We start from the raw sequence: 14,040 nt of genomic DNA, 5'->3' as shown, positions 1-14,040 counted from the left end.
CTGTTCCGTAAAAGTTCTATTCCACTAAACTTTGAATCTCACTAAAATTTAGTACCTGAGGAAAATTAAATAGCTCGCTTCGTCTAAACGCTACGGTAATTTATTAAAACGTTATTACAGGCAACAATCCTACCTACCTAAAAAAACAATAAACACAATGTATTATATAGTTTCTGAGAAATATCTGTTTCTTTCCCCAGAAATTTGCAAAAATTAAGTATTTTCCAAAATTGGGAAACATTTTTTGTCTTTAGGAGCACGGCACGCCCACACCTTCCAATATTTTGATCTAATTTTTTTGCTTTCCTTAGTTTCAGTATGTTTACAATCGAATCCCATATAGAAATTAACAATCGGTGACAACAAAAATTGAGGTTTTTGGCCAGGAAAATCGATTTCTGAACCACTGTGCGCCCAGAACATCCCTACGATAAACCTAAAGAGAGAGGTCCAAAGATAAAGAGCATGAACCCCCTAATTAAGATCCAAAACGAACTTATAATTGTCCTCCCTACATAGTGGTGCAGGATATAAAATGGGGATAATTCCAATCAAATCCAAAACCATGATATTTTTTTGTATTTATGGACCCATTAATATATGTTCCATATAAAAATATGTGATTGGATTTACACTGTTTCACATTGCATCAGATTTTGGAGGTTTCAATCGTCCCCAGCAATAGGACTCTTTCTACAACACTTGTTTTATATGGAGCTTTTACTTCTTCATTTCTAATTGTTTTGGAATTGGCAACCCTGTTATTTCTTTAATTGTTTTTTCTCAGTTGTCATGAAATTCTCACATCGTTCGGTCGCGACTCTTGTCCGTTAAACGTAAAAGTGTAATTTTAAAGAAATGTTTATTTAATTTCGTGTAAAAGATGACAAAAAGGATTGATTTATTTGTTTATTAGAAAATATTTGTGAAATAGTGTGTTTACTGTTGTTATTTATTGAAAATTAGTGTTTATTGACTTCCAATGGAATTGCAATTTTTGTCTTCCTTTTGTTGTTTCGTTTTTCGTGTGCGGGCGTTCGTGCGTATGTGTGTTTATAGGAGATGAATTTTATGTTCGGTTTAACATTGATCTTTCGGTCGTTGGTTTTTTTGTTGTGTTTTATGTAAGCTCGTTTTATATCGGTTTGTGTCGTTAAACTTTCGTTAGACAAGTGTCAAAGAGATTAAGCCTTGGAATGTGTACTGAGTAAAGTGTAACTTGTGCTATTGTGTTTTTTTCCATTTATGGCATTATTTGGACACAATCAATAATGGGATACGAAAGGATTGATGGTCAATGGACATTCGTTACATTAATTTACTATACCGCTCTATCTATCTCTGTTATGAAATGTTTGTGCAGCCTTGTTAGACAGAACTACAGTGTCCGGCCAAAGAGGTAAGCTATTATTTAAAAGATTTTATTAACTTGAGCTTAAATGTCGTTTAGGGACACCACTCGTATCGGTTTGAACATTTTACTGTGCTTGTCATCTTGATCACAATGTATAGAGTTTCGGGGGAAGTCCATATTTCCCTGCTAAGGATCTTGACTTTTTCGGAAATGTTTTATACTTTATCATCCATCACAAGCAGCGAAGAGGAAAAATATGAAAATATATATTTCCCTTGTCCCGTATGGGATGTTGTGGAATAATGTTTATTTTATTTTTATTTCTGTTTCAACCATACGTGTTATACCCTCAGCATTTATGCTAACGAGGGTATATACTGTTTCATACGGCAAAATGTGCCTCATCGAAATAATGGTTTTAGACCCGAAGTATGTTTGGACAAAATGTGTGTTCAGACAATTTGGAGTTGATTTAGCCATGTCCGTCCGTCTGTCTGGCCGGAGCGCACGATAACTCTCGAACGGATCAACCGATTCGGTCTAAAATTTGGCTTTCGTAATATTGTCCAAACTTAGTTTAAGTTCGAAGATGGGTTATATCGGTCCACTCCTTCCGGTACCTTCGGAAAATTTGTGCGCACGATAAATCTTGGTCCGTGTTTATACACCTCATCATCGCTCATTCTTATGATATGGCCTAGCCAACGCAATCGCTGCATCTCGATACGTTTAACAATATTGATGTCGTTGTACAGCAGATACAGCTCGTGGTTCATGCGACGTCGATATTCACCGTCAACTCAGATTGGTCCGTAGATCTTTCGAAGAATTTTTCTCTCAAACATACCAAGCACTGCCATGTCTGCTTGAGCAAGTACCCAGGCTTCGGAGCCATACATCAGCACGGGTAGTATCAGTGTTTTGTAGAGCGTTATTTTTGTTTGACGAGATGTGGCTTTGTTTTTGAACTGCTTACTTAAACCAAAGTAGCATCTGTTGGCCAATACAATTCTTCTTTTTATTTCACAACTGATGTCGTTTGTTGTGTTTACGGAGGTGCCGATGTAGACGAAGTCTTTTACTACCTCAATATTATAGGAACCAACTTCCACAGTCGGTCCGAGCTCAATAGACGCATTGCGCGTCGACACCATCAACTTGGTCTTCTCCCCGTTTACCGCCAGACCCACTTTAGCAGATTCTCCTTCGACCTTCATAAAGGTATCAGTTACTTCTTTTACTGATCGGCCTATGATGGGTAAATATCTGGTCAATGGTGGACTTGCCAGGTCTAAAGCCGCATTGGTATGGTCCAATTATCTCGTTGACCATAGGCTTTAGTCGTTCGCACAATATCCCTGACACGATCTTGTAGGCAATAGGGAGTAGACGTATGCCCCTATAGTTAGAGCATACAGTCTTATCTCCCTTCTTGTGGACGGGGCACAGGATACTCAGGTTCCGATCGTCGGGTACTCGTTCTTCCTGCCAGATGGTGCTAACTAGCTGATGAATACACCTTATCAGCGTGTCGCCTCCGGTTTTGAACAGCTCGGCTGGTAAGCCATCGTCTCCTGCTGCCTTATTATTCTTCAGCCGATTTATTGCTGTCTTTACCTCATCTTGGCTGGGCGGTATACATTCAATACCATCTTCTGGGATTGGGACTGTGGTATCTTCGTCGTCTTCGCTGCTATTGGATACCAACAGTTTTGAAAAATGTTCTTTCCATATCCTGAGTACACTATCTGTATCAGTTACCAAATTACCTTGCTGGTCTCTACAGGAGGATGTGCCTGTACCAAAGCCTTCAGTTTGATGCTTGACTCTTTGGTAGAATTTTCGGACTTCATTCTGGTTCCTGTACATCTCGATTTTTTCACACTCCCGCTTTTCCATTTCTCTCTTTTTCCTGCGGAAAAGACGTTTCTCCTCTCTCCTTTTCTCCCTGTATCTCTCTCGGTGGCAGCACGACACTCCTTATCATACCATGGATTCCTTGGTGGAGGCCTCTGGTATCCAAGTATGGATTTTGCGGCTGTTTGCATGGAGTGGGCAATGCTTTGCCATTGCGCTGATATATGCCACACAGGCTGAGGGTATATCTCTGTTGTTGTTGTTTTTTTAGGCGCCATAATGACACAAAATGTGTTATTGTCGAAGCATCAACATTTGGTATTCATTTGCGGTATGAGACATTCCATATGAAATTTGTCGGTATAGGTCCACGCCTTTATATAGCCCCCATAGAGCGGCACCTGCCTATGGCTGAAATTTGGTATTCATTTGCGGTATGAGACGTTCCATATGAAATTTGTCGGTATACGTTCACGACTTTATATAGCCCACATAGAGCGGCACCTCCCTACTTCCTGTATCTTAAAGGTTGTGGCCTCAATTTTCCACGGAAATCGCAGAAATTTTGTATTTGGCATTCATTTGGGGTGTTAAACATTCTATATGAAATGTGTTGGTATAAGTTCACGGCTTCATATAGCCCCATAGAACGGTACCTCCCGATTTTCGTAATTCTGAAGGTAGTTACGTCAATATCCCACCGAAGGACTGAAATTGGTTATTTAGTCTTCCATGGGGTTATCAAATATTCCAGAGGAGAATTATCACTATAGGTCCGTGGGTTCTTATATACCTCATACAAGCATATTTCTTGATTTTCGTTATTTTGAAGGTTTTACCGAAATTTCGGAAATTTTGTCTTCTTTGAGTTTAAAAATTTTCCGCCGGAAATTTGTTTTCGATATAGCCCCAAGGAACAGTACCTACCGAATTTCGGTATTTTTAAGCTTAATGAAATTTGATTGTTCCATTTTACTTCAATACAACTCGTGTTATAACAAGTTCGGCATGACCGAACTTAACGGCGTTCTAACTTGTTTACTCTTACTCTTAATTCTGTTGTGTTTAACAAAAAATGAAAGAGACTGGAGGGATGTCCATTAAGATAAATTCGTAATTAATTAGCGAAGACACAAATCACTGTAGCGGAGACACAATGAGCTCTGTTAACTCTTTTGCTAACAGCGCGTCAATGTTAACAGAGCTATTCAAAAATGGGTTTCTTTGTAAAAAAATCTTTTTTAGGGTCTCTAAGGAAAATTCTGCCGGGACAGCATGGGTACCATTGGAAAGCTTATGGAAACAGCTATCCCCTGCGCTAGTAAAATCTTTAACAAATATTGCCCGATGTCGCGATATTAAGTGTTTTTGGGATAATCCCTGTAATAAGGATTATTTTGATATTAAGGATATTAAGGAAAATTCTGCCGGGACAACATGGGTACCATTGGAAAGTTTATCGAGACAGCTATCCCCTGCGCTAGCAAAATCTTTAAAAAATATTGCCCGATGTCGCGATATTAAGTGTTTTTGGGATAAACCCTGTAATAATGATAATTATTTTGATATGAAGGATATTAAGGAAAATTCTGCCGGGACCAAAGGCCCGATGTCGCGATATTAAGTGTTTTTGGGATAAACCCTGTAATAATGATAATTATTTTGATATGAAGGATATTAAGGAAAATTCTGCCGGGACCAAAGGGGTACAATTGGAAAGCTTATCGAGACAGCTATCCCCTGCGCTATTCAAATCTTTAAAAAATATTGCCCGTTGTCGCGCTATTAAGTGTTTTTGGGATAAACCCTGTAATAAAGATAATTATTTTGATATTAAGGATGTTAAGGAAAATTCTGCCGGGACAACATAGCTGTTTCGATAAACTTTTCAATGGTATCAAAATAATTATCCTTATTGCAGGGTTTATCCCAAAAACACTAAATGTCGCGACATCGGGCAATATTCTTTAAAGATTTTACTAGCGCAGAGAATAGCTGTCTTGATAAGCTTTCCAATGGTACCCATTTTATCCCGGCAGAATTTTCCTTAATATCCTTAATATCAAAAGAATTATCCTTATTACAGGGATTATCCCAAAAACACTTAATATCGCGACATCGGGCAATATTTTTTAAAGATTTTACTAGCGCAGGGGATAGCTGTTTCGATAAGCTTTCCAATGGTACCCATGTTGTCCCGGCAGAATTTTCCATAATATCAAAATAATTATCCTTATTACAGGGTTTATCACAAAAACTCTTAATATCCCGACATCGGGCAATTTTTTAGAGATATTACTATCGCAGGGGATACCTGTTTTGATAAGCTTTCCAATGGTACCCATGTTGTCCCGGCAGAATTTTCCATAATATCAAAATAATTATCCTTATTACAGGGATTATCCCAAAAACACTTAATATCGCGACATCGGGCAATATTTTTTTAAAGATTTAACTAGCGCAGCCGATAGCTGTCTCGATAAGCTTTCCAATAGTACCCATGTTGTCCGGCAGAATTTTTCTTAAAGACCCTAAAAAAGATATTTTTTACAAAGAAACCCATTTTTGAAAAGCTCTGTTAACATTAACAGTGCTCTGCTAACGAGCTATTAGCAAAATCGTTAACAGAACTCTGTGTGTCTCCGCTACAGTGATTTGTGTCTTCGCTAAAGTGATTTGTATCTTCCCTAATTAAATACGAATTTATCGTAATGGACATACTGGAGGGTGTACTGGAATACCGTTCTGAGCAGTTCTGATTTACTTCCATTAGACCTCTTATCCGTTTTGTTTCTTTTTACAATCATATGCTGAGAGTATTTACCATTGCCAGTTAAGCCGACTGATGTTTTTACATTTTTTGCGGCGGTTGCGATTATTAAATAATAACAACAAACCAAACTTAGTTGGAAAAAATACTGCTTTATACAATATGCATCTTTTAAAACATTTGTTAACAACAAAAAACTGATAAAACTTACAAACTAATGTAAAACAAACAACATCAAAAAAATTTTAAACATCTAAAAATCCACTCAATTCGAATTCTTTAACAGTGCGCTGTAAAAACTGACGATATTTTGGGTTTTCAACATTTTGACGGCGCAGTTGATCACCTTCCTCCGTGCGTGAGGTTAAATGCTCCAAATTTTGGAAACCATCTTTTTCCATGAAAATGATGGGTGTAAGGCAAGTGGCAGCAATGACGGCTAGAAGGAGAAGAATACACAGTGAACATAATTTTTGTAAAAAGTAATTTCGTATGCCATACCTTGTAAACTATTCTTAATGATTTCAATGGTAAGATCCTTCAATGAAGGTATATCACCTTCATAATGTAACTTCTCCAAGGTTTCCTTAAAAATGCGATGATATTCACGTACAATGTATTTCAAATGTACCTTGCGTACATTTTCATTCAAGGAGCCGTAGAGGAAATAATTCAAGTCCATGGCTGAGGAGCCATAATAGGCCAATTGGAAATCCAACTAGAAAATTAAGAGAAAAATATTAATGAAGAGAGCGAATGTTTAACTTAATGGCCTAATTTTTCAGTAGAAAACCTAGCCCCTGACTGACGACTGAATAATAATTATGTTGTCTACCTACCAGCACCACATCATCTGGTTCCTTGGTTTCATTGTTGACATGGAACATTAAATTATCCACCCACAAATCGGCCACATTAAACACCCGAAAACCATTTTCATGCGATTCATACATTTCTACAGCGGCGGGTAATACTTTCTCGGCCAATTTAAACATTTTCTCGGTGATTTCTTCGAAACCTTTCCAATGGGATATTTCCTCAGCTACACAGCGGATGTTGACGGGAAAGAATGTTAAGAAATCTTTACGATCGGGATTACGTGAAATGGGCGCCTCTTCAAAAAATTCCATAATTTTGGGATTTTCAGCAGCTATCACAGCAGAGCAGGCATGTAGCTTTGCCAACTTTTCAATAGCCGGCAGAACATGATCCAAATTGAGCAGGCGGCCATTTTCGAAATTTTCAAAACCTGTCAAATTCATATCTTCTAAAACGAGGAATGGTTGTGGTGATTCGGTGGTATAGTAGCAAGCGGGAGCTACTTTAGTTGTATCGCCAATTGAGGCTAGCAATTCTTCGACACGGGGTATGATTTCCTTGTAGGCCATAATTTCCCGCTTGAAAAGTTTGCTCTTGTGCGCAACAACACCAGTGAAGCCCTTAGGGTGGTCCTGAAACATAAAGAGATTTAAACAACTTATTTAGATTTGACAGCTTGGGATAGTAAAGGGTTAAAAATAAAAATTAAAATCAATTGTAAAATGTCCTGCATTATCTTAATCTTATAGATTATCCAAAGGGTACATTGCAAATGAAAGTCCCGAAATATAATATAAAATCAATCGTGTCAGAGCGACTATCTTGGGAGCATGGTGACACAAATACCGATATTGGCGTAGAGTCGGGATAGTTCTGCACTCCTTGCTTCAAATTTTGAGAAAGGTTTGTACATATCTTTGTTATTGTCTGGCCTTCTATAATAGACAGAAGACCTATTAAGGTATTATCTGGTAGACAGACGACCTTTTAAGGTCTTCCCTAGCAGACAGAAGCCTTCCTGAGTACACAGAAGACCTTTCTTAGTCCACAGAAGACCTTTTGAAGTCTTCCCTAGTAGACAGAAGTCTTGTTTGGTATATAGGCCTTTTAAGGTCTTATGTAGTAGACAGAAGGTCTACTGTAGCAGATAGAAGGTCTTCTGTAGTAGATAGAAGATCTTTCAAGGTCTTCTATGGTAGACAAAAGGCCTTTTAAGGTCTTCTATGGTAGACAGAAGGCCTTTTAAGGTCTTTTATGGTAGTAGACAGAAGGTCTTCTGTAGTAGACAGAAGGTCTTTTAAGGTCTTCTATGGTAGACAGAAGGACTTTCAAAGTCTTCATGGTAGACAAAAGGCCTTTTAAGGTCTTCTATGGTAGACAGAAGGCCTTTTAAGGTCTTCTCTAGCAGACAGAAGCCTTCCTCAATACACAGAAGACCTTTCTTAGTACACAGAAGACCTTTTGAAGTCTTCCCTAGTAGACAGAACACATTATAAAACCTTCTTTGGTAAATAGGCCTTTTAAGGTCTTCTATGGTAGACAGAAGGCCTTTTAAGGTCTTCTGTAGTAGACAGATGGTCTTTTAAGGTCTTCTATGGTAGACAGAAGGACTTTTAAGGTATTCTATGGTAGACAAAAGGCCTTTTTAGGTCTTCTATGGTAGACAGAAGGCGTTGTAAGGTCTTCTACAATAGACAGAAGACCTTTTAAGGTCTTCTACAATAGACAGAAGACCTTTTAAGGTCTTCTATAGTAGTCGACAAAAGATATTTTAAGGTATTATCAGGTAGAAATAACAGTTTTTAAGGTCTTCTATCGTAGACAAAAGACCTATTAAGGTATTATCTGGTAGACCGACGATCTTTTAAGGTCTTCTATGGTAGACAAAAGGCGTTTAAGGGTCTTCTATAGTATACAGAAGACATATTAAGGTATTATCTGGTAGACGGAAGACCTATTAAGGTATTATCTGGTTGACAGAAGGAGTTTTAAGGTCTTCTATAGTAGACAGAAGACCTTTTAACGTCTTCTGTAGTAGTCGACAAAAGATATTTTAAGGTATTATCAGGTAGAAAGAATACTTTTTAAGGTCTTCTATGGTAGACAGAAAACCTATTAAGGTATTATCTGGTAGACCGACGATCTTTTAAGGGCTTCTATGGTAAACAAAAGACCTTTTAAGGTATTATCTGGTAGACAGAAGGCTTTTTGAGGTTTTCTATAGCAGACAGAAGGCCTTTTAAAGTCTTCTGTAGTATACAGAAGGTCTTTTAAGGTCTTCTATAGTAGACAGAAGGCATTTTAAGCTCTTCTGTGGTAGACAGAAGTAATTGTAAGGCCTTCTATAGTGGACAGAAGACCTATTAAGATATTATCTGGTAGACAGAAGGCCTTTTAAGGTCTTCTATAGTATACAGAAGGCCTTTAAGGTCTTCTATAGTAGACAGTAGACCTTTTAAGGTCTTCTATAGTAGACAGAAGGCCTTTTAAGCTATTCTATAGACAGAAGGCCTTTTAAGGTCTTCTATAGTACACAGAATTAATTTTATAGAAGTAATTTTAAGGTCTTCCTTAGTAGACAGAAGATCTATTAATGTATAATATGACACATAGAACACCTTTTAAGGTCTTCTGTGGTAGACAGAAGACCTTTTAAGGGGTTCTACAGTAGACAGGAGAACTTTTAAGGTCTTCTATGGTAGACAAAAGGCCTTTTAAGGTCTTCTATGGTAGACAGAAGGCGTTTTAAGTTCTTCTACAATAGACAGAAGACCTTTTAAGGTCTTCTATAGTAGTCGACAAAAGATATTTTAAGGTATTATCAGGTAGAAATAACAGTTTTTAAGGTCTTCTATCGTAGACAAAAGACCTATTAAGGTATTATCTGGTAGACCGACGATCTTTTAAGGTCTTCTATGGTAGACAAAAGGCGTTTAAGGGTCTTCTATAGTATACAGAAGACATATTAAGGTATTATCTGGTAGACGGAAGACCTATTAAGGTATTATCTGGTAGACCGACGATCTTTTAAGGGCTTCTATGGTAGACAAAAGACCTATTAAGGTATTATCTGGTAGATAGAAGGCTTTTTGAGGTTTTCTATAGCAGACAGAAGGCCTTTTAAAGTCTTCTGTAGTAGACAGAAGACCTATTTAGGTATTATCTGGTAGACAGAAGGCCTTTTGAGGTTTTCTATAGCAGACAGAAGGCCTTTTAAAGTCTTCTGTAGTAGACAGAAGGTCTTTTAAGCTCTTCTATAGTAGACAGAAGGCATTTTAAGCTCTTCTGTGGTAGACAGAAGTAATTGTAAGGTCTTCTATAGTGGACAGAATACCTATTAAGATATTATCTGGTAGACAGAAGGCCTTTTAAGGTCTTCTATAGTATACAGAAGGCCTTTAAGATCTTCTATAGTAGACAGAAGACCTTTTAAGGTCTTCTATAGTAGACATAAGGCCTGTTAAGGTATTCTATAGTAGACAGAAGGCCTTTTAAGGTCTTCTATAGTACACAGAATTAATTTTATAGAAGTAATTTTAAGGTCTTCCTTAGTAGACAGAAGATCTATTAATGTATAATATGACACATAGAACACCTTTTAAGGTCTTCTGTGGTAGACAGAAGGCCTTTTAAGGGGTTCTACAGTAGACAGGAGAACTTTTAAGGTCTTCTATAGTAGACAGAAAACCTATTAAGGTATTTTCTGGCAGCCAGAATACCTTTTAAGTTCTTCTCTAGTAGACCGAATTCCTTGTAAGGTCTTCTGAAGTAGACAGAATACCTTTTAATGTGTTCCGTAGTAGACAGACTATCCTTTTATTCCCTACACCATGGTTTGGAGGGTATATCAAGTTTGTTTTTCCGTTTGTAACGCATTGAAGTAATAACTTGAGATCGCATAAAGTATATACATATATTCTTGATCGGGATAAAATTCTGAGTCGATATAGCCATTTCCGTATGTTTTAATCACTCTAGCGGCCACAATAATTGAGTTAGAACGCTATATTTTTGCACCAGAGTGTATTTTAACCATAGGCAGGTCAAGTTCGAAGATGGGCTATATCGAGGTTTTGGTATTGGCCCCATATAACGGTACTTCCCGATTTTCGGTATTTTGAGTATTTTAGCTACAGTTTTAAACCAAACTTGCTGCAATTTGGCATTTAAGGTTCTTAGTGGTCACAACACTTCTACACCAATTTAGGTTAATGTTTGGGTATAGCCCCCATATAACGGTACCCCCGATTTTCTGTATTTTGAGGGTTTTAGCTACAAATTTTAACAGAACTAGCTGTAGTTTGATACTTGAGGTTCTCGGTGGTCACAAAACTTCTTCACTAAAAATCGCCAACGAAGATCCTTGTTTTGGTATAGCTCCCATCTAACGATACCTCCCGATTTTCGGTATTTTGAGGGTGTTAGCTACATTGTTTGACGGAACTACACGTAATTTGACTTTTTATTCCAAAATTGTCAAGATAGGTCCACATTTTGATATAGCCGCCATATAAAGGTACCACCTGATTGAATACATTTTTCACATTAGATTAGATAATTTAGGCATTTGGGGTATAAGTGGTCGACAAATTTTTTGAACCTAAAATTGTGGACAGGAAAGGAAACTCATTATACCATATTATTTATGAATATTTTATGGTGGAGGGTATAAAAAGTTCGGCTAGGCCGAACTTAACGACTTCTTACTTGTTAGGTTTTCCCAAGTACATAGAAGACCATTTAAGGTCCTCTATGGTAAGGTGCCACCGCGGTGCACACGCGCCTTGTACGCTGAAGGTCGTGGGTTCGATTCCCCGGCCAAGGAACATCAAATTGTCAACGGTGGCAAAATACGCCTGGGTAATGTTGGCGATGTTTCGTGAGTGGTGTCTTAGGACACGCTGTTCGAAATCAGAGATAAACAGTAGGCGCCATATCATTCAGCTTAATATGAATCGGGGTGCACTCATTGATATGAGAGAAGTTTCCCTTGTCCCTTTTGGGATGTTTGTGGAACATTATATGTATATATATTATATATGGTAGACAGAATACCATTTAAGGGCTTCGCTGGTATACAAAAGGGAACTTGAAGTCTTCCTTATTACACAGAAGACCTTTAAAAATCTTCACTGGTAGATAGAATACATTATAAGGTCTTCTATAGAAGCCAGAAGATCTTTCACTGAATACCTTTTAGGGTCTTCCCTAGTAGCTAGAGTACCTTGACTATGTCGATTTGGAGACGATCGAACCCTGTCCGTCCATCTGTCTGGTTCTCGAAGAGAGTAACCAATTTGGTCCAAACCCTTTACATCGCAATATTTCTTCCAAACTAAGACTAAGGTCGGCGATATACTATATCGGCCCACTTCTTCGGGTACGTCCCTCACAAAAGTTAATAAATTCTTGATCAACGGTCATTTAAGGGCTGTTGGAGAATGTTTTCGTAATTCTTACCGAACGTAAGTTGATCCAAAACCCCGTCTACGTGGTGTTCTTGTAATGTATGAAGGGTTATGGATTTTATTGTTGATACCTAACCCACAAATACCTAAAATTTTACTAGGAAAATTTCAAAATTTATTCTGTCATATTCGAAAATATGATTTAAATTTTTTTGAATAAGGATCTCCTCATAGGAAATTTTGTGCACCCCGACTTTCACTGTCGAAAAAGCAGACAGATCCTTTTTAGTTGTTGAAATCATCCATAGATAGATTTTTAAATGTTATTTTATTGATTTTGTTGATGTTTCTTTTTGTTGATATTTTTAACATTTCAGTTGAAGTTTCCAATAAAATAACTAACGCCCGTAAAACGTACGCAATTTTTTTGGGACGTGAAAATACAAAAGCGACCCATGTGAGTTTGTTAAATAACAAACAAAAAGGTTTATCGCCGCATAGTTTTATCTATTTGATAAGATTTCTTTGAAAAGAAAATCTAGGAAAAATGTGGTCGCAGAAATTACAAGATTTCACTTTATAATTTGCAAATATTTAAAAAAAAAAAAATTTTGTAACTAATATTACAAAAATGCTGACCTTCGCTAAATGATAACATGCAATTTAATAAATAGCACGAGCAACATTTCCTATCGATTTCTGACAAACTCATAAATGGCATTAACCCCAAACTTCTTCATTCATCTCTTACCTTGATAATGACCGAGAATTTACCGGTAACATCGTTGCGTTTCAAATTAAAGATTGCCCGATGCATTTCACTGGCAAATCCACTGCCCCGTTCTACATCTGTGGTCACACTTTTCACAATAATTTCATGAACCTCCAAGGTGTCATCTTTGAAATATTCCTTGAGGACATCCTGCAGAAATTCAGCTGTAATCCATTCTGGTGGGGTGTAGTTTGCAGCGCCGGTTCCCATTTCTGTTCTCTTTGTTTTCTTTTCTACTTCAATAAAACTTATTTTTTTCCTGAATTTCCCTAAATTTATTTTAATTTTCTTTATTCGACGTTCCGTCGGATACTTGGACAAATACTGAAATAAAATTCCCCACACAACTCATCGAGACTCCAACAAGCAGGTCACCTGATTAGAAGAAAAAATAGCTTTTTATATGAAAGAAGAAGACCTGCTCTCTTTTTGTTCGCTTTTTCAGTTCGAGTTATTCAGCGGCACTTGTTGATTTGTAGAACATCTTGTTTTTGGCTGTTTAACACGACAACTGTGGCGCTCTGTTTGTTAAACTTAAACAAATTTTGTTGATAATTTTATTTTTCAATGCAGCCCCATGAACTACCCCACTTTTCTGTGTAAGTGTGCAGGGGGAGATAAAAAAAGCTTTTTTCGTTCTCCCTCACGTGCTTCATAACCAAAATAATAACAGAGAAGTCGGAACAGATGCGTTTATCTATGAATGCATTACGAACGAGTGTATGTGTAAGTTTATACGACGAAGAGTGTATAATTTTCTCATTATTTGGGGGAGGTGATAACAAGCAGGGTTGCCTACATTTTTGTTTATTTTCACACAAAAATGGGAAAAATTACATTGTGCTGGTTACTTAAAGCAGAAAATCACAACTATGTACTGCCGCATTGTTGAAATGTTTTTATTAAAGCAGTCCAAATGTCAACTATTAAATTCAACAAAAACAGTAGAAGTTAATGTGAAAGTTCTCGCTTCTCATGAGAAGAATTCTTTGCCTCTACCATCAAAAATATAACAAGTAAAAAGCATTTAAGTTCGGCCGGACCGACCTTTTTATACCCT

At 37.3% G+C, this 14,040-nt stretch overlaps 1 protein-coding gene across 1 annotated transcript in view; it reads right to left on the bottom strand.

The window, feature by feature from the left end:
- LOC141391554 (uncharacterized) overlaps window positions 1-13,478 on the bottom strand; it is a 34,802-nt gene extending 21,324 nt beyond the window's left edge. Inside the window, exons 1-4 of the mRNA XM_073964426.1 lie at window positions 12,960-13,478; window positions 6,821-7,432; window positions 6,483-6,699; window positions 6,233-6,420 (exon numbers count right to left, since the gene is read on the bottom strand). Coding sequence (XP_073820527.1) covers window positions 6,233-6,420; window positions 6,483-6,699; window positions 6,821-7,432; window positions 12,960-13,190 — 1,248 coding nt within the window. The 5' untranslated portion in view covers window positions 13,191-13,478. The remainder of the gene's footprint in view (window positions 1-6,232; window positions 6,421-6,482; window positions 6,700-6,820; window positions 7,433-12,959) is intronic.
- Between the last annotated feature and the right edge of the window lie 562 nt (window positions 13,479-14,040).

This window comes from Musca autumnalis, unplaced genomic scaffold, assembly GCF_047663935.1.
Source record: "Musca autumnalis isolate F117 unplaced genomic scaffold, ASM4766393v1 scaffold_1, whole genome shotgun sequence".
Lineage (NCBI taxonomy): Eukaryota > Metazoa > Arthropoda > Insecta > Diptera > Muscidae > Musca > Musca autumnalis.
Note: the sequence above shows the minus strand (reverse complement) of the source record. Positions and strands in the feature narration are given on the sequence as shown.